The sequence below is a fragment of the Aulonocara sp. 'chitande type north' Nkhata Bay genome, linkage group LG12, assembly GCF_057382095.1.
Source record: "Aulonocara sp. 'chitande type north' Nkhata Bay isolate Kocher_YH1m ecotype deep benthic linkage group LG12, A_spYH_male_GT1.1, whole genome shotgun sequence".
In the NCBI taxonomy this organism is placed as follows: domain Eukaryota; kingdom Metazoa; phylum Chordata; class Actinopteri; order Cichliformes; family Cichlidae; genus Aulonocara; species Aulonocara sp. 'chitande type north' Nkhata Bay.
In genome coordinates this window covers 19879001-19902255 of record NC_141355.1, presented here as the reverse complement: position 1 = coordinate 19902255, position 23255 = coordinate 19879001, and the positions used below count along the sequence as shown (strand labels likewise).

The 23255-nt window shown below is 39.7% G+C and overlaps 1 protein-coding gene across 2 annotated transcripts in view; it reads left to right on the top strand.

Moving 5' to 3' along the window:
• The window catches only part of LOC147317278 (DNA repair protein XRCC4-like), a 25423-nt gene extending 2168 nt beyond the window's left edge, over nucleotides 1-23255 (top strand). Inside the window, exons 2-8 of one of the 2 annotated variants that reach the window (XM_086314083.1) lie at nucleotides 3473-3631; nucleotides 4423-4610; nucleotides 15951-16117; nucleotides 16587-16751; nucleotides 17678-17775; nucleotides 19905-20035; nucleotides 21443-23255. In XM_086314083.1, coding sequence (XP_086170209.1) covers nucleotides 3473-3631; nucleotides 4423-4610; nucleotides 15951-16117; nucleotides 16587-16751; nucleotides 17678-17775; nucleotides 19905-20032 — 905 coding nt within the window. In that variant the 3' untranslated portion in view covers nucleotides 20033-20035; nucleotides 21443-23255. The remainder of the gene's footprint in view (nucleotides 1-3472; nucleotides 3632-4422; nucleotides 4611-15950; nucleotides 16118-16586; nucleotides 16752-17677; nucleotides 17776-19904; nucleotides 20036-21442) is intronic. The other variant, XM_086314084.1, reaches the window with a different exon arrangement.

Genomic DNA, 23255 nt, shown 5'->3' with positions numbered 1-23255 from the left:
GGAGTCAAGTTGGCAATTGCATGCAATGTGTTTCTGATAATACAGCAACTAGCTGCGATAAGTTGTCAAAAATCACAAATCTGTTGCTGTCGATATAGACAGAAATTTGCATTTAGCTATTACATTTACACTCAGTAACCTTCCTGTGTTACAGGAATATAACCAGAATACAACCAGCTGGCAGCCAGTTGAGTTGAGTCCCCTTGAGTTGTGCTTTCTGACAAAAACTCATTCAAACTTATGGCAGTCTGTCTGCATTTATAAATTAGACAGCAATAATTTGCAAACCTTCAACAATCTCTCTGAGAGTGATTGCAGTCTGTCCAAGTCAGACTACGACTGCAGGTTTCCCTCCTATCAGGCAATAGGAGTACTGTAGGTACTCATTATTTTGTGACCAATCTCAGCTTGTTTTCCTACCCAGTGGTGAAAAGAAAGTTTTCCATCTATAATCTATAATAAAGTTCAGAATACATTTCTGCATGTAAGTGAAGGCGTGTCATGTTGTGCAACATGTCCTACTTTTTTGTTGTTTCCCATTACCACTGCATCACATTTTCCCCTTCAGACAGCAATAATATATGTTCGAAGCATCTTGGTAAATTACAGTACTTTTTAAAACCCTGGTTCTAATGCAGAGGCATCTATCAGCTAGCTTATGGGGACATTTCACAAAGTCTGCCTCTGACATGATCAGGGTGTAGCCCAGTTCAGACAGATGTTTTAGCTTTAAGGCCGTGATTTACTATAGTAAATATTATATTTTCTGTAACTGTGCCCAGTGGCTGAAGCCAATACCTGAAAAGAATAACGAACAAAAGGCCCCAGCCCCACTTACTGTTGTTTAGGGCAGCATTGCTTTAATCCCTAACTGGTCATAAAAGCAGTGGATTTGCCAAAGAGTTGTCCTTTTCGTCTTGAGCCTATTGTGTTGGAGAAAACAGGAGGAGAAGTCCAGTGAAAGTACAGTGAGAGGATGGGTCTAATTGTCAAGGCTCACAAGGGAGAGAGTCAGCTATCTTGGCTTTTTCTTTACTCCTTATGAACTCCTTGTTTAAGGCACAAGATGCATAATTACAGGCCCTCTTTGTGACTCATTGGCCTGGTACTTCCTCTAAACAGAATTAAGTCTTGCTGTTTGCGAATGAGGCAATCCAGAAGAAGTGACAATGAAAAGGTTGAGCAAAAAATTACAGAAGGAGTAGAAAAAGAACGTAAAAGCTATGTGTCGAATCTCTAGGGTAGTTTTAGTTGATGATTTAAGCAATTCAGATGATTGCCTCTGCTGGCTGTGTTACTGAACAGATGCTAACAGTGAGAAATCAGTATTGGCTTTGATGATTCTGAGTATCTCTCCATTCCTCACAGGCAGTGCTGTTTATTTAATTGAAGTCCTTCTGTCATTACCACAGGGTCACCGTCCCTGAACAACAGATGTTACAGTAACTAATGAGTAGCCGGGCTCACTTTATGAGGTTAAAGTTGATGCCTTCAGCTCCCTAGTCTTGGTTGGCCCCTTTGCCTAACCACACCCCTTCGTAAGGCACAAAGGGTCAACTTTAATCTTTTTGCACAGTTCTTTGTGCATGCATGTGTTTGTGTGTGTGAATAGGGTGTGTGCGTACCCCCTGCGCAGAGCATGTCTCATTTTGAATAACCTTGACCACCTGCTCTGTCAGCATATGTGGTGGGGGATACATGTCACATCATAACTAAAAGCACAATGTCCAAAGGCACTCATTTTCATTTTTTCAGACATGTTCAGCTTGGCTAACTGCCAATTAAGCTGTCTTGCTTTTTCCTCCGTCTCCACTCACTTTGCCCTGTATTTAAGCAGGGAAACTGTCCAGCTCACCTCTCACTCGATGTGGAAACAGTAATCATATGTTCTGACCTAGATATGCATAATCAAGTAAAAGTTTACTAGCAATCAAAGACACCCCCACCCCCTTTTTTGAGTTAATTACGTTAAAGTTATTGTAATCGTTAGACCAACTTTTTCACAACTAATAACAGGCTGTTTCTGGCATTAGTAGGATAGTTTAAGCTCCCATTAAGAAATACAGAACTGTGTAAAAGCATCCCTTATTTCATATTGTGCTTAAAAAGTGGGAAATGGATGTAGTGATTTATTGAAACATTAGCAAACATGTATGAATTACAGCGTAAAAAGCAAAAACAACTATAACAAGCTTAAAAGTAACTCTGGTACGACCAACGACCAACTTATCTGCATCCATAATTACATTCATTTTGTCAAGATCTCCAACACTACTGGCTGAAACGACCCAAACCGTGAAAGAGTCTAGACTGTGTTTTACTGATGGATACTGACACTCACTGCTGTACCTCTTTCCTGATCTCCTTCGTACAAACTGATGATGATTTGAACCAAAATTTGCATCATTGTTTAAAAGACCTTTTGCCACTGATTTTCAGTCCAGTTCTTGTGTAATTTGGCATATCTCAGCATTTTCTCACTGTTTCCCTTCCTTAAGTATAACTTCTTGAAAGCTGTCCTTGAGACTTGGGGCCGTTTCAATAGTAGATGAATCAAGTGAAGGGTCAGATGCATCTCTTTGCTGATTTTTTCCCCCTATTTTTTATGGACATGACTTTCAGATACAGTTTTTTTCCCGTATAGCTCTTTGGGAATCACTTTTTTTTCTGGTATAAAAAACATTATTTTATGCCTGTCGTCTTTGACATTTTCTGTAAATTCATCTAAATAAGTGCGGATGTATTATGAGTTTTGCAACAGATTACGAGTACCAAAATGCCCAAACATACAATTTAAAATCACTTCTTTCCTAACTTGCATATTATGTGTAGAGTTGGCATATAAAGACTGGACTGAAAATGAGTGAAAAAGCAGCCAATGTCAAACAAAAATAAAAAATAACTTTGAAAGATCTTCTGAAAGCCTGGAGAACTACTGCTCAAGATCACTTTGAAAATGTGAGTCTGGGTCCTTGGAAGCAAAATGTAAAAAAATGAGGACTGGCTGGATGCATTTGCACGCTACTGTATAAATTTGATAATGTACTAATTGTATAAAACCAGTGAAACAACTGGTTTGTTTCAGTAATATTCCTCTATTTAGCTTTAACAGCATGTAATTACTTTCCTGGTGGTTTCAAGGCAGACACAAAAACCTGCCAAAACATGTTAATCTCCGTGTGGTCCCACTGACTCAGAGAGACCCCCACTGAAGGCATACACAGGAACGTTTTTTTTATTACCAAATCCAAGCAGTGAAACAATGAACCACATTGATGCAAAGGGAAGATTAACACAATCTTACACCACGAAAACAGATTGATTAGAGCACTGTCTTCGAAGGAGGTCTTAGGACTCAAAACTAACAAACCTACAAAATGTTATAAACACTCATAGGAATTGTTGCCGGAAAATTGCATTTTAATTTCTTCTTGTTTAGAGTGTCTGAATTTCTGTTTTTGGTGTTCTGCAGGTCTCGGATATGTGAGAAACATGAGCGGTACAGTTTGTCGAATTAGACTAAGTGATGATCCAGATACTCCGTACTTCCTGCGAATGGACTGGGCCATAGACCTGGGTGCTGGTTTCACATTAGCTCTTACAAATGGCAGCTCAGCATGGATTGGAGAAGGTAAATATTTGAGATGTAAGAAGAATAGTTTAGAATAGATGAAAATTACCTTAAATTTAGGCTTAAGTGTAATAGAAAGACTTTCATTTTTTTCTAATTACCTAGTCTGAGTGGTTAGCAGGGCTGCTATTCATCAGGCAACCATTCATCCAAGCTGTCTAGGCACCTGGCCGACCCCCTTATCATATTATCATAGTGTTATAACTGTTGGTCTTTTAACAAGAGGGACAGACGTGACCTCGTTTCATCATCCTTCTTCACTCCTACGCTGCAGCTTACAGGTGTATAAAGCAGATTAAAATCTACAAGGCTTGTCTTTGTATATAGTAAGCCACTAGTGAGTGTCTGTGTGTGCCTGTGTGTGTCTGTACATGAATGCCCATACTCTGGAAGGACATCTGGAACATAACTGCTCTCTAGTTTTCCATTGCTGTCCATCTGGAGAGATGACAGGTGGAGATGAGTTTGTGACAGCTACGTGCAGGCTTGTAGCTCGTCAGTATTTCTCTGTTTCATGTGCTAATTGGGACTTTCAAGCCAACGTTAGCAGCTGTGCAGCAGCTGATGACAGTCCCCTTGGTTTCTCTGCATGCTTCCTTTCAAATCCGCTTTCACGTGCATTCATGGGTTACTACATAATAAATGTTTACACTTCTTGTTCTGTAATCTGCTCCTTCCCCTCTATCCAGTTTCTGTCAGGTGTACAGCTTTGAAAATTTTTTTTAAATATGAGAAAAGTGCCTTTTAAAAGACAATAAGATGTTTGAGCAATGCTTTTTTTTTTTTGTCAGTTTCAGAGGATGATATGACAAGGGAAGCCAATGACATAGGAGTCCCAAGAGAGAGATATGTTGAGGATCTTCTTCAAGCCCTAACAAAAAGTGGAGGAGGAAGAAGCGAAGACAAGGAGATGTATACCTTTGGCCTCTCTCCTGATCGCCGTTATCTCTTGTATGAGAAGACTTGTAATGATATTTCGGTAAGCAAAGGTTTTGTGTGGATTTGTACAGTGTTTGCTACAATAATCATTCATTATGTTTAGCATTTTATGGTGCAAAGTGCTAAGCATAGAAAATGAGTACGTAACCAGGTTAGAGATAAATCAGGATAAGGTTTTTGTAAAAAGTATGTATTAAAATGAATCTTGAGTCACCGATAAACTAATAAGAATTTAGTGGTCAAGGTTGCAGTGACCTTTACAAAACCTGTTTCTGGCAGTATTGAAGACAATAATGTAAACTGCAAGTTGACTAGTTTGCAGATGGTTACAGTAAACACTCAAGCAATGTCAAGCAATATGGACAATAGGTTTTTGAAAAGACAGCTGATGCTTTGGATGTTACATAAGAGAAGGTTCCTAGCCTGTCTTTACATTAGCCCTTGGGTCTTGCCTTACATAAATGATAGGTTTTAAAAGATGAATGCTAAAACTCACAGAAAGCTTTTTCAAGGTTGTGTCTCCACCTATTAAGAGACTAATGATGAAGCAGCCGGATTTTTGGCAAATAGAAAAGACAGACATGGGAGGAATGAACAGGATATTTGTTGGCTAAGAACCAAAGAGCATACCCTCATCCTTAAATATAAGCTTCTGTGGAATTGAAAAACTTTTTGCAACCACAGGAAACACCCCCTGGTGGCCGATCACATGCATGCTGGTTTGTTTAAGACCTTCACTTTTTAAAGACACAAAAGCTATATCCATCTTTTACACTGACTATGGTCTGGAAATCTTGGAATCAATATATCTTTCATAGTGAGGCAGGAACTAATTGCTTAACTTGAGCAAGTGCTGCACTAAACTACCCTTCGTTCTGTGAAAGCAAGTAAAAAGAGAGCTTGTTTTGAATGACGGTTGATGAGATGTCAGTCTTTTATGTAGTCCTCCTGACACGGGGATAAATATTTTAATGCAGGGTTGTTTTCAGCGTAAATGTCCTTAACAAATGAAGAGAAAATGCTGCTGTTTCATGCATTGAATGGATGTGGCACAAGTGTAAAAAGTGCAGCAGTTGTAATTTTCCTTGCCTGTAGCTTTGAAGCACAGGCCTCAGTGATGGGGCTCAACGATAGACCCCAATCTTATGGAGTAAAACACGATGTATTATCAGTACTCCATCTTCCACAGCACCATGGACTCCCCTCTTGTCACTGTTCCCTGAGGACATCTAACAACACACAACAAAATCGAAAGGAAGTTTTCTTGATTTTCCTTTTTTTCTTTCTTTTTGGTTTTTACAAGGGACCGTTGAAAAGATAAGGTTTATAGTTTCCCCACATTAAAGGAGAATCAGAAAGGCTTGGTGGCCTTCAGGCTACAGACAGGAAGTACTCAGTGCAGTTTGTTACCAGTCATCCAAAGGTAGTGTTATTAGTTAGTGGTGTAATGGCTGTAGCTGGAAAACGAGAAAAAGGCTTCTCACTAAAGGTTTGTTACAAGGAAAGATAATTATGGCTCACACTGTTGCAATGTTAAATTTATGCAACAGTCACTGACAAATACTGAAAAAGTTTAGAAACACATGTTGTATGCTTTGCTCAGGCAGGCAGGAATGACACGCTCGATGAAGCGCAGGCCATGGCGGTTGATTTTGATGTTATTTTTTTCAAACTGTGAGATTCTGCCTCTGAGGAGGTTACTTTGGGATCTTGTAATGCTGTGCTGGCAGATGAAGAACCCCAGGAGGTTAGGAACACTGTAGTAACCATAAAACCCAGATTTATGGAGAGGGCCATCCTCATCCAGCCATTTTAAAAGACAGTTGATTAGACCCCTTTTCTCTCTTCAGATCCTCTTGGCTTTCTTTATCTCTATTATTGTGGGCAACAGGGCCATTTGCATGCATGTGTCCATGTCCAAACATGTACAGACATACTGTTGGTTAAAAAAAAAGGCTCTGAGGCCATCAGCCTTTGCGTACCACACTTGACAAAGCTGTTGAGCAAGTGGTTGCTCATTCAGACACAGAAATACACATGTAGCTCAGTTTTAAAATCAAAAACCAAAACATAATTAACAATGTCTTGCTTATTATTATTGTGGATGTAGTAAGGATACTAGGTCCTACAATAACCTTTCACCTCTTCAAGAAACTTAAAGAAGTCAAGTCGCTTTTCTTTACCATGACCTGGATGACTGAGAACATCCTACAGTACATTACTGATGTTAACAGTAATTTACACATACTTTAAGATGCCTCGATTATTGTAACACCTTATGCTCTCCATTAAAAATGCCTCATTACACTTCATTAAGTCACCAGCTGTTTTCAAACGTGATCTTTTGGGTAAATCAGTTCGGGACGTTGTTTAGAGATGGAGGTGAGGGAGCTGCTGTGTATGATCTACATCAGACATTTGCGTTCCTACATGTACCTGCGTCTGTAGAGAAAAATTCAGTGCTGGATTCCAGGTGTGAAAATGGCTACTGGAATTAATTCATGCAGGATTCTTGCAGGACCACAGAAAATGATTGGCAGTTGCCTAAAATTGCGCAGTCCTCTGTATACTTAAAAAAAAAATTATCAATTCTCCATGGTTGCAGTTATCTTCACGATGTGCAGAAGAAAACCCATCATGACCAAATTTTATATAACGTGCAAATTCACATTTTATTCTTACGCCTTCTATTCATAGTATTTTTTCCTAATCTGCCTTCGTACTGCCCCCATTATTTATATGTCAGAGGTTAAAAAGTTTAACATATTTCTCGCGGCTAATTTGAGGGTGCAAGTTTCCTTTAGAAAGAGAAGAAAAGAAGGTGGAGACTAAACAGGTGGTAGATTTGACATGACGTTAATATTTTATGATTATGACCTCAGACGATGTAATGATGAATACAGTCGGCTGTTTCATGTTAAACTACAGCTAAGCAGGTGTTTTACACACATAAATTAGACATAATCTCCTCCTTAATGTCTGTTTAAGTACACATCTGTCAAAAATCCAGCACTGAACTCTAACTTAAGTCTTCTGCAAATGTGTTAAATCCACAAACCTAAGATTTTGGATAGGTCACTTGTTAATTTACTGTCATCTAAGAGTGTGATTTTTGTTTTTACAATTTTAGTGTATTTTATACCTGCCTGAGTCAGCTGCATTTCTGTGCTACAGTAAGTTGTTTCCATTTTTATTAGATTGATCTCTTCATAGCCTCTATTTTATATCATAAGAAACTACCTTTTTTAACAACTTCATTTAAAAGTTCTCCACGCAAAGACATTTTCCCACGCTAAGCTTGTACATGCAGTGAACGTTTACAAATAGGAGTGTGTGTTACATGTACTAGTAGTAGTGGTAGTGTAGTAGTTTTTAATTCAATTCCATTTCAAGAGACAGGATAGAATATACACTGTGGAAGAGAGCTAGAGATTAATAATAACTAATGGTTAAATGCAAAATGGTGCATAAACACGTAGTGAACGAAAAGAGGTGTGTGAAGAAGAAGCGCTCAGTCTATCATGGGAAGTCCCCAGCAAGCTGCAACACGACTAAGGGAGAATTCAGGGTCACTTGATCCAGCCCTAACCACATGCTTTATCAAAAAGGAAAATTTGAAACCTAATCTTGAAGTAGAGAGGCTTCTTGAAGGAAATGCAAAGCTCTTCTTTGGATGTTGGCTGCCTTTTTCTCTGTTCTCTGCCGACATGATGTCACACTGATTCAATAATCTTGAGGTCCAGGCTCTGGGGAGGCCAATCAATTACTGATGGTCCTCCACTGTGGCAGTGTGTTTGGGATCATTCTCATGCTGGAAAAATGAAGCTGTTGCTAATCAGGTGGTTTACAAATGTTATTGCGCAGTGAATCAAAATCTCACAGTATTTTTCAGTGTTCCTCGACACCACTGCACTGGCTGAAATGTTGCCCCAAACCACGACAGAGCCTCCAACATGTTTTACAGATCGCTGTGGGCACTCACTGTTGTACCTCTCTCATGATCTCCTCTTTATATATTGGTGTTTTGGCAATTGGTAAATGCATCTTTCAGGCCCTGTGTCAGATCTCCACTGGATATTTTTTAAAATGATTCTTAAGGACATAAATTTCCAATACTTCTAATCTAGTCTAGATAGTTTTTTAGGCCTGCTGCTTCTTCTTCAGATATAGCTGTAAGCTTCTCAATGACAAAAGATACATAATAATAAAAAAAATGCTAAAAATCTTTGAACATAAAGCCAAGGACAACTTAAGTCAAGCACACAAACAGCTGTGTAAAAATTGCTAATGAATGGCTGATTAACTATGGAAGAATTACTATGGTTAACTTATCCGGTTGTTCAGTGATGACGCGACGAATCCTACTTCCGGGTCTAAAGTAGTCTGCGTTTAATATGGCTTTTGTGTTGTTAACATGTTTAATGTTATATATTTTCTTCTATTTGATCTCAAAAAGCTCCTAAAACAGTCAGTGATCACTGTTGACCTCCGTCGGCTTTTATTACCGCTAATCATTTATTTAAGCTCAGTTTTTAAAACCTTGGGATGTAACTACAGCCCAGCCCATGCAGCAGTATATGAATGACTAACCTCGTATTGTGGATGGATCAGTTGTTCTCCTGACTGAAGTTTGGTCCTTTTACAGCATCCTGTCATGCGATTACATTTGTTCCTGACCACCGAGAACACTCACGGTAACTTTTATCGAGTGGGAAAAAAGTTAGCTTGTTTATATTATGCTAACATAGCTGTGTCGCTAGCGGTCCCGTAGCACATCATTATATACCAGCTAGCCCAACTTCAGTAACCCTACAAACGTCACTGCTGTTTAGTTTTCTGTCTTCATTTATGCTGGAAGTGATAGCAGAGCTGTACGTTTTAATTTGTTTCCAAAACCCCGCAGTCAGGACATGCTATATTGTATTTAGATAGAAGCTAGCGAGCTAACTCCCTGCTAACTTCTAACTCCGTTAAATGTCATAAATTCCGTTTTCATGGATGCCTGGATGCTAAACTCAATTGTTACACCTGGTAGAGCAGAACGCTGATCATTTTATTAAAGATGAAAGACTTTAGACAGTTTTTCAACTCTCAGTAATGCCATAGTGATCGTTTGATATATGGACCTGCAGCGGAGTTTAGACCCAGACACGGCTAGTGACGTCAGACTGAACAACCGGATTGTTATCTTTTTTATCTATGAAGCTTTCACTTTTGGTCATTTACAGGCTCGTCTTTCTAATTTGGAATTCAGATTTTCATTCCAAGTACCCATCTCTTAAAAAATGATCATGTACATGATTTGCTGACAATTTTAATCTGTCATGTTCAAGTACATAATGGATAAATTTATACTAAAGAATAACAGAACTTAGGCTCCTCCAGTGAAATTTGTGGTTGGTGTCAAGCTGCACTGCTTGAGTCCCCAGTGAAATACTCGATAACTTTTATTTGACAAACAGAAAACATGGACACATCTGTGTCCCATTCGTTCACTTGTGGCTTCAATCATCTTCTGTCAGCTGTCAAAAATTACGGTCCAAATCCCGGTGCTTCGAGGCTGGCGCTGAAATACGACCTAAAGTGAAAGTGACAGGTTTTAGAAAATCACAGGAAGCCCCTGGATAACTGATAGTTTTTTGTATGTGTGTGTACATAATGGGTTTGTCATAGCGCTGCATTATTGTATACAACGTTAACAATAGAATTGTTTGGCTAGAGCAGAGAATTCCCTAAATTCATTTTTGTAATTGCAAATTTTTCATTGCCACGAAGTTGGCCAAATGCTTTTATTGTGGTTTGAGTTTAAAAACAAACACACAAAAAAACAAACAAAAAGTGCACTGACTCAAACACCAAATAGCAAAAATGAGGACAAATTGGTTGCATCTTTAGCTTTTGCAGTCCCATTGAAGTCTGGGAAATTGTGGCACAGCTGGAAGCCAGATTTGAACACCGACCACACAGAAGAGTCTGATCCACCAACACGTTTCTCCTGCCGGTGCCACCTGCAGCTTTCTGCAATCGTAGTCAGGTTTGTAGTTGTACCCTCTACAATTTGAATGACAATCAGTGCTTAGAACGACTGTTCCTGTTCTGCTGCAACCCAAAGTGACCATTAAGTATTTTCCTACGGTATCTGCACTCCAGTTAGTTCCGCGCCACATCGTCCTTGCCGCGTATGTGAAAGTGTGTCTTATCGGGATGGACTCATTGCTTTCGCCCTCCACTTCCTGGACTCTATCTGGCCTTACGCCTCTGCAGAGCGGATAAGGGAACCGATGGGACAAACGGATCTCTGCTTCGATGCCCAGACGTCAGTGTCCGTGCCCACTCTTGTACACTGTCTCTTTGTATCGTGTGCTCAGTGATCACCCACTCACTTCCCTTGTCCCTAAGACACAATAGTTATTTCCAGATAAAGAATTAAAAAAAAACTTTTATCAGGGACATGTTCACGGTGTTTTTATTAGGATTTAGATAAACATGAGCGCATTTGCCTTGCATTGCATTTCTTCGTATCATTGGTCACCAGTTGTTAAACCAAGGTATTTTTTTATCCTTAGGGCCATATTACCTTTTAGATCTCCAGCGGTGTGCCAGATGGAGTGACATGGAAAGCTTTCAGTCCTCTGTGGCCACAGTGTGTTATGGTATCATTTCCAGTGGGACTGTGTTCTTCTGGCTTTGTCCTCCACACCTATGTCAACATTTGACCTTATGGTCTGGTTTGCAAGCTGGAGACATACACACACTCACACAGACTAACATAAACAAACACCTAGACCACACACACTGGACCACATTGAAATGTTGGACAAATTTGCATACATAGAAGAAGATTGTACATCCACAGTATATAGATTATTCATCGCTTGCAATGTCAGAAAAAACTAGCTGTATGAAGCATCTCATTTAATTTGAGTGAATTTATCCGTGTCTCTCTGTCCAGAAAGTTAAGTGTTATAAGACATATATTGAATATTGTTAGAGGCTGAAACTACTGCTGTGAGCAGTTTGCTTATTTTAGTGTTGTTTCAGTTCGGCAACAAAAATGTGGTAGTGGGTTGTGCATCACAGACAAACAGTCTGACCTCCCACATCTTTGCAGTGGCTGGCAGCAGTGTGCAGACTGACCTTTAACTTTATCTCTGTTTCCCAGGAGAGGAGCCCAAGCTCAAGAAAATAAGAAAAAAAAGCACTTCTTGTCCATTGCTGTGTTTTAACGTTGATCACTTACAGAAATATTTCTTTCTGTCTGTCACTGATATGTAGATATTTGTATCTTGCTTCACTGCATTTTCATATTTATACCTCTGTTTAGTGTACAATACTTCTTATGACTTCCATAGAGTAATGTTAAATATTTGGTGATGTGTTTACTGCAGTGGGTCTTCTCAGATAACCTTTGACTAAAGACAGTGAAAAAACACTACCTTTGGTATTTAAAAAAAGGAGGAGAATAAATAAACAGCAGCTGAGTTCCATTTCTAAAGTTAATCCTGTAAATAAAGGTTGTTCTTCCAGCACTTTAGATGTCTCTGTCTAGTGTCTTATTAGGGTAATACAATGTTGACATGTTGGTTAGGAAGATTTGTGAGTCCGTGTCTAAAACATCGAAGATAAAGTTCAGCATTATTATAGATTGAGAGAAAATCTAGGGGACAACATTCTTCAGCATAACATAACACAACATAAAAATATTAGATTACTCAACAGAGCCTTTATATTATCTGTTATCATGGAGCTGATGTATTGCGGGAGCCTTTCCTCTAGAGTGTAAGTCAAGGAGGAGTTTGATCTTTTCTCAAACTTCCCTTCTGTCTTTACTTGCTGTCAGTTATCTGGGCTTTGAATGATGTTTTCAAACTCTTCTTTTTCCACATCACAATCAATAATATGCACGTACAATTGTTTGAACTGATGATCTTGGAATCTGCAGTTGTTAAAGATCAACTCTTGTAAGCTTCTGGAATCGCCTACCAAAGCTCCGACTGTATGTTTATTGAAAATGTGTGTACTAGGCTTAAAGACTGGGCCAATGCCAGGAAACAAACCCATTTAACTGAAGTTTACTAATTCTGCCAAGAATAGTGATCAAACATCCAGCCAGAATTATGCCAGAAACTTGTTGATGGCTACCAAAAGCATTGAAAATGTATCCTGTACATTCATTCTACCCTGAAAAAGGAACCAATAAATCATGAAAAGCCCCAAATTACCATGACATTTATTCCCATGATGCCCATTAGTGTAAAATTTTGACCACGTCTGCATGTACCTTGTCATACTATACAAGTTGGTACATCGTCACAGTGGCTCTTTATCACTTCCCTCTGTTAACATTCACATTTTGCAGAAAAATTCCCATTCTTACTCTATCTACACACATCTCACTGTTTGATCTTAACAGTGGACTTTAACTTGCACAATAACTGAATCACAGCTATGTCAACTTGTTGATAAATTCTAATGCTCACACAAGTTCCCCCTGCTAGAAGAGGCTGCACTGGATCACCGGTGTTGCTCCACTTTTTTATGAGTTCTTGGGAATAGTATCCGGGTGGTCTTCTCTGAGTCCTGATTCCATTTGTTGTGATCAGCCTGAGCACTGTCGACATGGACGCTGACGAAGCTGAACTTAAGCATTACAGTTTCACTCCCAAAACTTGTGCAAGTTAAATAATTATCACTGTATAATAAATGTATTGCCAAATGATATTAAAAGAGCTCCTTGTGTGTGACAGTCACCAGTAATACAGAATACAAGTGTAAAGTTGAACAAGATTTTGAAATCTAATCATTTAATAATGCTTTAATTTAATAGTGCAGTCACAGAACCAGATGGTTTGACAGTGCTTGAGTTTATGCCAGCCATCGCAGCACAAGAGGGAGGGTCCACCCTGGAGAACTGTCGTCAGGCCATCGCAGGCAGAAAACAGCTGTGCGTTAACATGGTCTGGAAATCAGCATCTACCAGACCATGCAGACACCAGGGGAGAGCAGTGTGCCAAGTGTAAACTGGCAAAGCTTATAACAATCCGAACAAATCACCAAATAAGACGCAGGCGGGGTAAATGGAACTCCATGCCTACACTCAGCTGGCTTACATGGCTTGATTACTGCTGCCACGGATTTTTTGGTAGTCATCAATCTCCCTGTAGTCTTTTCCAGATTTGTGAAGTTTTGCACACTGATTGAGCCTCGATATGGATGTACAGAGACAAACACCCTTCCAAGTCCAAGGCCCAAAACTGAGAAAAATGTAGTGTTTTGGGGCCATTTTATGTCAGTGTTATGTTAGACTATATGAAGCATAATTTTGCATAACATTAAATGATGTTCTGTTTGTCTTTGAATAAGGAAATATTCTACTGTTGTTATTGATAGGCGATACACGCTGGAGCCGATTTATATTTAAGTGATATTTCACTGGGGTGTACTCACTGATGTTCCTGTCATGTTTAATGTATAACGTCTGTGTTTTGGTCATTTTATGAAAGGGCCTCTGCTTTGATGTTGTACTTCCTGCTTTTGACTACAAAGTGAGATGGTTTGACTACAAAGTGAGATGGGTCAGCGAGGAAAGTTGAGTACACTCTTGTTTGCATGCATTCATGTTCAGATGGTCAAGCAGAAAATGTAAGAGTTTTAGTGTTTAGTCATAAACAGCTGCAGTTTTTTTTTTTACACTGCTGGAATTACAGCTACTAGGTCACGGATCGGAAAACTGATCAGTTTCATTTGTAAGCAATTTACCACCCAGAATTAAATCAAGCAACAGAATTCATTTCACTTTGGTTTGGCAACAAACTAAAGCAATTCCTACGTGTTCTTGGAACATGTAACAATGGGACAGAGTCAAAGCTCATCACACTGCGTGCTATTAAGCGTTTATTATTATTATTATAAATCAATGTTTTTCTGCCGCATTAGGCCTGGTTGCTCGCCTTATTTGCAGCACCAGTCAAACAATGCGTTATAATTAATGTGAGTGCACATGGAGCCTAACAAAGAAACTCCAGGTTAGCAAAGAAAGCTGATAACTACCATCTTGATGGCACTTTCTTCTGACTGGGATCTTAGGTTTTCTCAAGCTAGCCGAACATGCTTTGTAGAACACGCCTAGTTTGCCCTGTTCCTATAAAATGTCTTTGTTATTGTCAGAGTTTTGTAACAGCCATTAACAGTTAGTGTTCAAGGCCCTAAGAGACCACATTCAACCACTACTGAACACAGAGTACAGCTGGTGCTGATGGGAGTGTGAAATACTTCCATGGAAGAAGAGAAAAGAGAAGACGGAAAGTTTTGAAACTGAACGAAAGGCACCAGGGCACAGTAGTGCTTAGGATATAAAACTGGGGGCAATATGAAGCCACTGTCTGCTCAGTAACACATGTTCAGGTTCAACAGAAAAGGAGAAAACAGGTGTGTAGCCTGCCAGGACAGAATCAGCCCAGGACAAAAATGACAAGTATTTTATGAGAGCTTTTGAAGATGGTGGCTTTATTGCAGTGGGTCTGCGACCTCACGCAGCTAAGTGAAGATTTAACACCTCATTACCTTCTGGTTTTTCAGTTCTTTATGAGGAGTACTTATGTGTTGGTGTGTAAATGGAAACATCTCCAAGGTAACAAGCAAAGATAATACAGCTATATGATATGAACCGTATTAAACATGGTTTCTATTGTTAATTAGGATAACATTTTCCTCTTTAAAAAAACGACACATCACCTAAAAGTTAGAATTTCTCGATTTCTTTGCTCACTGCTTTTTGCCTCAGCCCTGGCCTGTGACTAAGAGCCAAGATGCAATCCAAATGAGGAATGTTTTATTACATATGAAGCCTGCCTGCGATTCCAAAGACTCACCGACAAAAACCAACAGAGAGGAAACTTTGCTCTCCCCTCGCATACTTTGCAGGTGACCAGTGAATTCATCTTCTGTTTCTCCCAGACAGAAGGACACTCCTCATCACCTGAAAAAAACTCTCCTGCTTCAGAGAAAATCTTATGTAATATTTGTGGTACGTTGTACTGTAGACTCATTGTAATGATAGAAGTGTGAAGCTTACTCATTTTTCACAGTGAACTGATTCTGGAAGCTAGTGATGGATCATTTTCGTAGTCATGATTTTGATGCCAGATGCGACTTTCTCAGGTCACTCCTAACTTCTAGCAGAGGATCCCCAGGTACTTCAGAGGTAGTTGTAAACCTGTCCTGTTTGTTGGTTGCCCTCAAAGGGAGGCAAGTGGAAGTTACTTCTCAGTGCAGAGGAAGAAAGACTGAGTCTATCTTCTCCAATGCCTTGCAAACCAAACTTTGTCTTGCTGTCTCATTTCACTTTCTGTCGCTGAGCTTCTTTTCCTCCTTGTTTCAGGTGCACTTGGGCTCTGTGGAGCTCCAGCCATCTCCAGACCCTCTGGAGCTGACCTGTGAGATGATTGGACAGTCCCTAAAGCGCAGCACAGATCTGGAGACAGAAAACTCGCGATTGTTGGAGCAAAACTGTAAATTGAAGCAGGATCACCAGCGAATACTCGGACAGTAAGGATAATGAGAGAAATAATTCAACAGAATCTCATAATTTTCTTAAGATGTTCTGGGCTGGTATTTATTGTTGATTGCTTCGTCTGCATGCACACTCCTTTTTCTCTTTAAGTTGCCAGCTTGTTTATATCCACAAAAATCACCCAGTATGACATCATCACTGGTCGCCCATCTGAGAATATTGTGGGATCCACCCATTATTGCGAGCTGGGTTTGTAATTTCTCGGAAATTACTTCAAGTGATTCACATGTCTTCAATTTTATTAATGCCTGGCATGTAAAATTAAAATAAAATGTGCTGTTGTTTATTCGCTTGTTGATTTCTCTCCAGAGTACAGCATGAGGTTCACACAGGACTTTTGGGATTAGCGTCATTCACCTTTGCAAATTACTATCAGATAGCCGACAAGAGCATGAAACCTCTACGCAGAATATTGTTGTCATATGAATGTGTTTTTCTCACCAGGCTCAAGCATCAGGTTCAGAAAAAGGAAGCGTTAGAGAGGGAAATGTACTCACGTTTTGTCATGGTGCTGAACGAGAAGAAGGCCAAGATCAGAGGTCTGCAGGAGGCTGTCAAAAGGCTTCGAAACTCGGACGACCATCCGAGCGACGAGGAGGGTGTACAAAGGTCTGCTTCGAGTGCTGTTATAGTGTTATCTGCCTTAAAAGTCCAATTTAAGGACAGAAACAACTGAATGTTGTATGTTATGTCCATAGAAGGGTTTTACCTGTGTATCAACTAATGTCCTAAAATGCACATTTGAATAGAGGCAACTAAAAAGCTATTCGTAGAATTTTGACGATTGGTTTTGAATAAGCCACAGTTCATTTAACTTTTAATCTAAGATGGACAAAAACAGACATCCTTTTTTAAATTTCAGAAACCAGTATCATCAGGTGATTGTTTAAAATAATAATCATTCATTCTAAAACAAAATGTTAATTTTCTATTGATTGACAGGTTTTTGTACATTCAGTCAATTTCTGTAGTTACACGTTAACCAGTAACAAGTAGGTCCTAGTCTGGTAATGTCCAGTAAAGTTTTCAGTCAGTTTAAAATGATTTCACCCTTTGATTTTCAGTGGAGCAGCCTTCACCTGAAAGGGGTACTCTCCCTGTGCGCTGTGTTGTAAATACGTGGAATTGTGTATTTAGATTTTGGCCAAACATAGAATCAATCAAAACGTTCCTGTCTTTTGTTTTACATCCACATTGCAAGTTTTGTTTTCTAAGAAACTCAACAAAATGCTGTCAGAGCCACATGTGTGCTTGCCACACCTCTGGCTTTGGCTGACTTGTTTTTAGTCAGGCTTGTTAAATAGCTTTCATCATTACAGGCCACTACAGGGTGCAGAGCATGGAAGATTTTACTCATAGTTTCTGCTCACACTGTCCTTTGTGGTCAGTAATATTTAACAGTGAAAGACGAGTACTCAAAAGCAGAGTAAAATGAGATACTCTGCTGTAGTTTCTAAAGCATATCCACTTGTCTGACTCAGGATTCAGTTTGTGGGCGTTACAGGAAACACTTCGTCTTCTGTAATTTCTTTCAGTGACAATCTCACAACTCAAGGTGAAGGCAGTCCGGACAGAGGAGAGGAGACCAGTCAGAGCATCCAACCCTCTCTGGAGCCAACTATCCTCATTACAGGTGTGTGTGTCTGTGTTTATGGGTGTGTTTGCTTGTGTCAGAGGGAACAACAGTCCCAATCAAAAGTGGTTTCCCCGAGGATGAGACTGCTGTACGCTCAACCTCTGAGTGACCAGTTATTCGCCACAACTACTGACACAGAATGCATAAAAATGTAATACAGTCACCAGACAACCACCAACCTTTCCTACTCACAGGGAGGTTAATGGGGTATGTAACAACATGGGGGAATGATCCATAGCCCAAATCCATCTTGCCCAATGCAATGGTTTTTCAGTATTCCAACAAGTATAAACAAGCTGTTTCAGCTTTTCTCAAAACAACCTTGTGTTCCAGTAGCTGCTCAAAAACACATGCAGCATGTCTTGGAGCAGGTTGTGCAAGTATTGAACATGGCAAATTTACACCCTTTCCCAGTATTCTGACGTAATAGGTCACGCTCTTATTTTCTAATGATGCGGACCAAAGTGAAGCCCTTGAGTTTTCGCTTTCCTCTCGCCGATTTTACTGTCCAATAAAGTTGACAGTTGAATGTAAGTGAGTACGTAAGCAAGGGGGTGAGGGGTTGAACATAAACTTAAAAGCACACATAAGCAGAGCGCATACCCTCTGGTCGAAGGGTTCTGGGAAACACTTGAGTCATAAACCCACACAAGTCTGTTGAGATTGCTTCAGCACTGCTGGCCATTAGGTGGTCTTCACCTTCCTGCGTCTCGCAGTGCTGGAGTAACGTCACATCTGAGTCATACCCCCCTGTACTGTAGTGCTGCAATCTACTGAGAAAACCTAGATCACTGTATCAATGGTTTTGTTTGTGGTTGCAGCCAAACTCAAACCACCCCGAGAGAATACAGTTGAAAAACACATTGATGTCGTTCAGCAGATTGTGTTGCTTGGCTCTTATTTTCTGTGCTCTCAATCGCAAACACATGCACATGCACCCTCTGCTCTGTGCTCTGTGTCCCGTCTTGGCTTCAGTGAAGATGGATGGAGGAGGTAGATTAGCCCGTGTGGGGCTTGGCTCACACAGTCGGTTGTTTGCGGCCCAAAAGAGTCTTATAATGCTTTCTTGTATTTTCAGCTTGTCAGTGACATCTCCAGGCTTTTACCTACATATGAATCTGTCTCTATTCTCAGCATTTTAACATTATGGGTGTGTTTCCAAAGTCTTTGGGCGTTTTTTTTCTTGGCCGAAAGCACAGTGGTGGAAAAAAGCCGTATGCTCGTGTCACTCTCTGCTAGCATTAGATTCGTAACCACAACAACCGATTAATTCATAGACACCTTTACGCCGATCCATGAACATGAAACATACACATAATGAAACACCTCACTGATATTACTCCAGGTGAGTCCACACACACGTGGCATCAGATCAAACATTTCCCCTGTTGACCTCTGTGCCTCAGGCTGTGTTTCCATGTTGAGCAGAGCTGGAGGCTCTCTTTGACCTCGAGTTTTAGCATCTGACACCATAGGAAGAATCGCTCACAATGAGATAACTTGAAGATAAGAGCGATAGAGACAGTAGGAGAATAAAGGGACGTTAAAGAAAAGCATGTCACCTGAGGGGCACACATGTGACTCCTGTGAGGGAAAGGAATAATGGGTCTCTAATACCAGCCTCCACACCTCCTTCATTAAGGTAACTGTAAATACTGAATCTGCAGTAACATTACCATTACAGTACTGAGTTTTAGCTCTTAATCAGTTCAGCCCAAGTATGTCTTTGTTCTTACGTGGTGCCTCAATCTGTCGATCTTTGCGTTTGAATGGGCTAGCAGCAGTGTTGAAGGGCAAACAGGTGTGTTTTTCCTTCTGTATATAAACTATTGTAGCGTGACCAAGATTGTTAGGAATGCCAGATCTTAATTACCGATAAAGATCACACCTCTGAAGGTGTGGAGTCCTCTGGGGTTAACAGTGGTAATCTGGGGTAATTTGCCCTGGAACTGCCAAAAATGCACCAAAAGTGACACTGACAGAGTATGAGTGTAAGCCATAAAGCTGAAGAATTTAGGCTTTTGCAATGTAGCCACCCATGTAATTCTAAAAAGAAATGAAATTAGACTCTAATAGCCTGTATGTTTCTCTGTACGTGAAGTATCAACAGTTTGTGCTCTTTGCAGGACGTAATCTGGTCTGGGAAGGGATCCCCGTTGACCGGACTTTTTCTGATGATGATGAAGATGAGCAACCAAAATGGAAGCGTAGGTTGCTTCACACCTCGAGCCCACGATCTTCTGAACAACTTTAAATTGTAGGTTTGTCAGAGAAATAATGCAGTTAATGGAGCAGCATATTTTATATCATAGTTGCTTAAAGTTAATTTTGTGTGGAACCGCTCTTTACATATAGTTGCAGTAAAAGGGGAAAAAAAGTGTAATTGTAAGAATTTGGATCTTAAATTTTAAGAAAATGTGCAGTTATATGTTGCAGATTTTCAAGTAGTACCATGTAAAGATGGTGCCAACATGACACACAATGTCTCCGGTCCTGTGTCGGTTAATAAATAAGTTGTTCCATGTGACCCCAAATCAAAGTTTAACATCGATGCATGGAAATCATTTCAGGATTAAAGTTTTATTGCACTTTGAAACCTCTTAGCCTCAAGTTTTATTCAGCAGTTTTTTCCCCCCATTTGTAGGTTCTGTAAAACCACTACAGTGACAGATGTGGGTCGATCTACTGATTTTTTTTTATTCCCCGTTATTTCCATTTCACCCAATTAAGGAGGATTAAATCATCGTCTTGTCGTCATCATCTGTTTAAAAAAAAAAAACCCACTTATGTGTAATTCCCAGCATCTAACTGTCTGTCTACTGAGGCCTGAACATTTTTTAGATGAAATATGTATTCTTATATTGCTGGTTATATTAATCCACAGAGGTATAAAGGAGTCCAGCCACTGACAGCAGCGGTCTTAGAAGTGGCCCTGGGCCACACATGCTATAGAGTAGCTGCTGTCTCCACCTAATAAATAGGATTAATTAAGAGGCATCATTTTATTTGCACTCATCAGTTGTGGAAAATGATTTTTAATGGTTTTTAACATTGTCTCTAAACATTTGAAAAAGTGAAATCTAGCATATCTTTTGTGGTTTCTCTGGCTGATGTGCTGCAGTAGAAAGAGCTGAGGTTGTTGGACTGCTGCCTATAAAGAGGCTCAGATTTATATTACATCCTGTATGCTACTAATGTAAAACAGCAGTGAGAAAAGCAACCTTCTCCAGACTTTGTCCACAGTGAGAAGAGGTGCAGATAAGTGAAATAAAATGTCACCTGATTACTGTTGGTGTTTTGGATTGCGTTGTCATAATAACATCAACTTCTCTGTGTTTTTATAAATCATAAAATATAGTTAATTTAATATATGATGCCTCTGTGGTAGCAGCACTTCTTTAACTCTACAAACATTAATAGTATCTGACAACTGCTTATATTTGTGTGTTGGCTAGCATTTGAGCTTCATGCTTCACTCCTCCTCCTCTCACTTGTTGGGTTGAATATAAAGTTAATGTATTTCATTCTGCGTCATCACACTATATCGAACTGTATTTCTCTAGTACAGCTAAATATTACACGGAAAGCTATAAAATATAAATGTGATGCATGTTTTACTGGTTCAAACAATATTTGCTTCTTTTTCTCCATCTCTTGTTCTCAGCCTCCTTTTCAAGAAATAGATGGCGCCCGGGACTATTCACGAACATTTTAATGAGCAGGTTTTCTCTGCTTGCTATCTTGCTATGTGGCAGGCTAGTTCCAGCCACACACGACCAAAACAGCGACAGCCGGGCAGCAGTGTCCTGGAAGTGTCTCCAGATTATGATGCAAGGGTCTCTCCTAGATTGTGAAAGTGAATTCAGAAAGCCAGAGCACATCACAGCATCTGGATTGCTTTAACTGTGACAATTACCTACCACATCTCCTAAGAGACTAGTTGCTTTACAGTAAAGGGGTGAAAAGCAGTTACTGATACAATCATTTCCCAAATTCTCTCCATTCTGTGTTGCTGTAAAGATTTTTCCCAGATGTGTCAGTGGCCATGCGATAACAGCCACTTAACACTGTCTGGGACTATGTCAGGAACTAAAAGTGTTTCTGCTAATAAGCTGAAGAACTCGGTAGAGAATCTGGAGCACGACTACGGAAGCAATTTACGAAGAGTCTCACTTTTCCCTTAGCTTGAATTTGACTCCAGCTGTAGTCAGATCTCAGCTCAGTGTGAGAGTGAAGAAAAAGGGGGTCAACATGCTACACTCAGAAAAAAAGGGTGTCACAACCAGGGAACTATAACTGCTTTCTTAATGCTTAATGTCCTGCTGATGTTTTCCTCCCTCTTTCTATTATGAAAACAAACTCGAAACCGTCTCTTTCATTTTAACTTTCAAAACTAGCATTTTGCAAAAGATAATTTGGCCCTTAATCTTTTTTTCCCTCTTTTTCACGCAGCCTTTTATTGTGTAGATCAGGGGTGTCAAACTCAAATACACAGTGGGCCAAAATTCAAAACTGGAACAAGGTCGCGGGCTAACATTAATATTTATTGAAAAAAAATCTTCCTCCAGATTTAAGAATGAATCTCTTCTTATGGACTCAAACAAGTTTTGCTGAAAAACTGAATATGGAACGAGCAAAGCTTAATACTAAACAATATATATATTAGCTGTATAATACCAGTAGGCCAGCTCTAATAATAATTTGGTATGGCTTCGCGGGCCAAATGTAATTAGGCTGCGGGCCAAATTTGGCCCGCGGGCCAGAGTTTGACACCTATGGTGTAGATATTATGTGGCCCAAACTACCTGAGGGTTGATTTTCAGGTTAATGAGGTTATGTTGTCTTTAAGCTTCTTCACTTGCCCGCATTGTCCTTAACATCTGCTATCAGCTTTAGGTTCTTAGTTCATCGCCGTGTGTTTTCAATGAGACAGTAATGAAGCTTTGGATTATTTGACCCTTTACATCTGAATCCTGGACCTTCTTGCTGCTGCTTTTGATGATACCTTTATGTCTGTTGAAAACCACAGGTGGCCACCGGGATTATCCCGCTATATGTTCTTGGTGGTTTTAGTAATCCCCACTGGAATGTCACACTGTCTGTTTACATCTCATCAATAAAGTATTCTGAAAGCAAAACAAAGAAGAGTATCAAAGGTTAATTTACAGATGAATGCATGACAACGTGCGATGGACAATGAGCTTACGCTGAAAAGGAGACAGTGCTGAATATTTAAGGGATTTCCTTTATTACAATGCGTACCGGTAGTTGTTTGATTCAAAATGCTCCAAAGCAAGATCTCGTTCTGTTTTTGGAATAAAAGCTGATAATTCGTTTTTAATTTGGTAAAACCTGCTGTAAATGTGCACATTTAATGTCTAAATATGTGGGTTTTTTTATTTGATTTTAAATATTTACTGTAATTTAAACACATAAAGGAGATTTATTTTTCAAATGTTAAAAATGTATGTAAAATA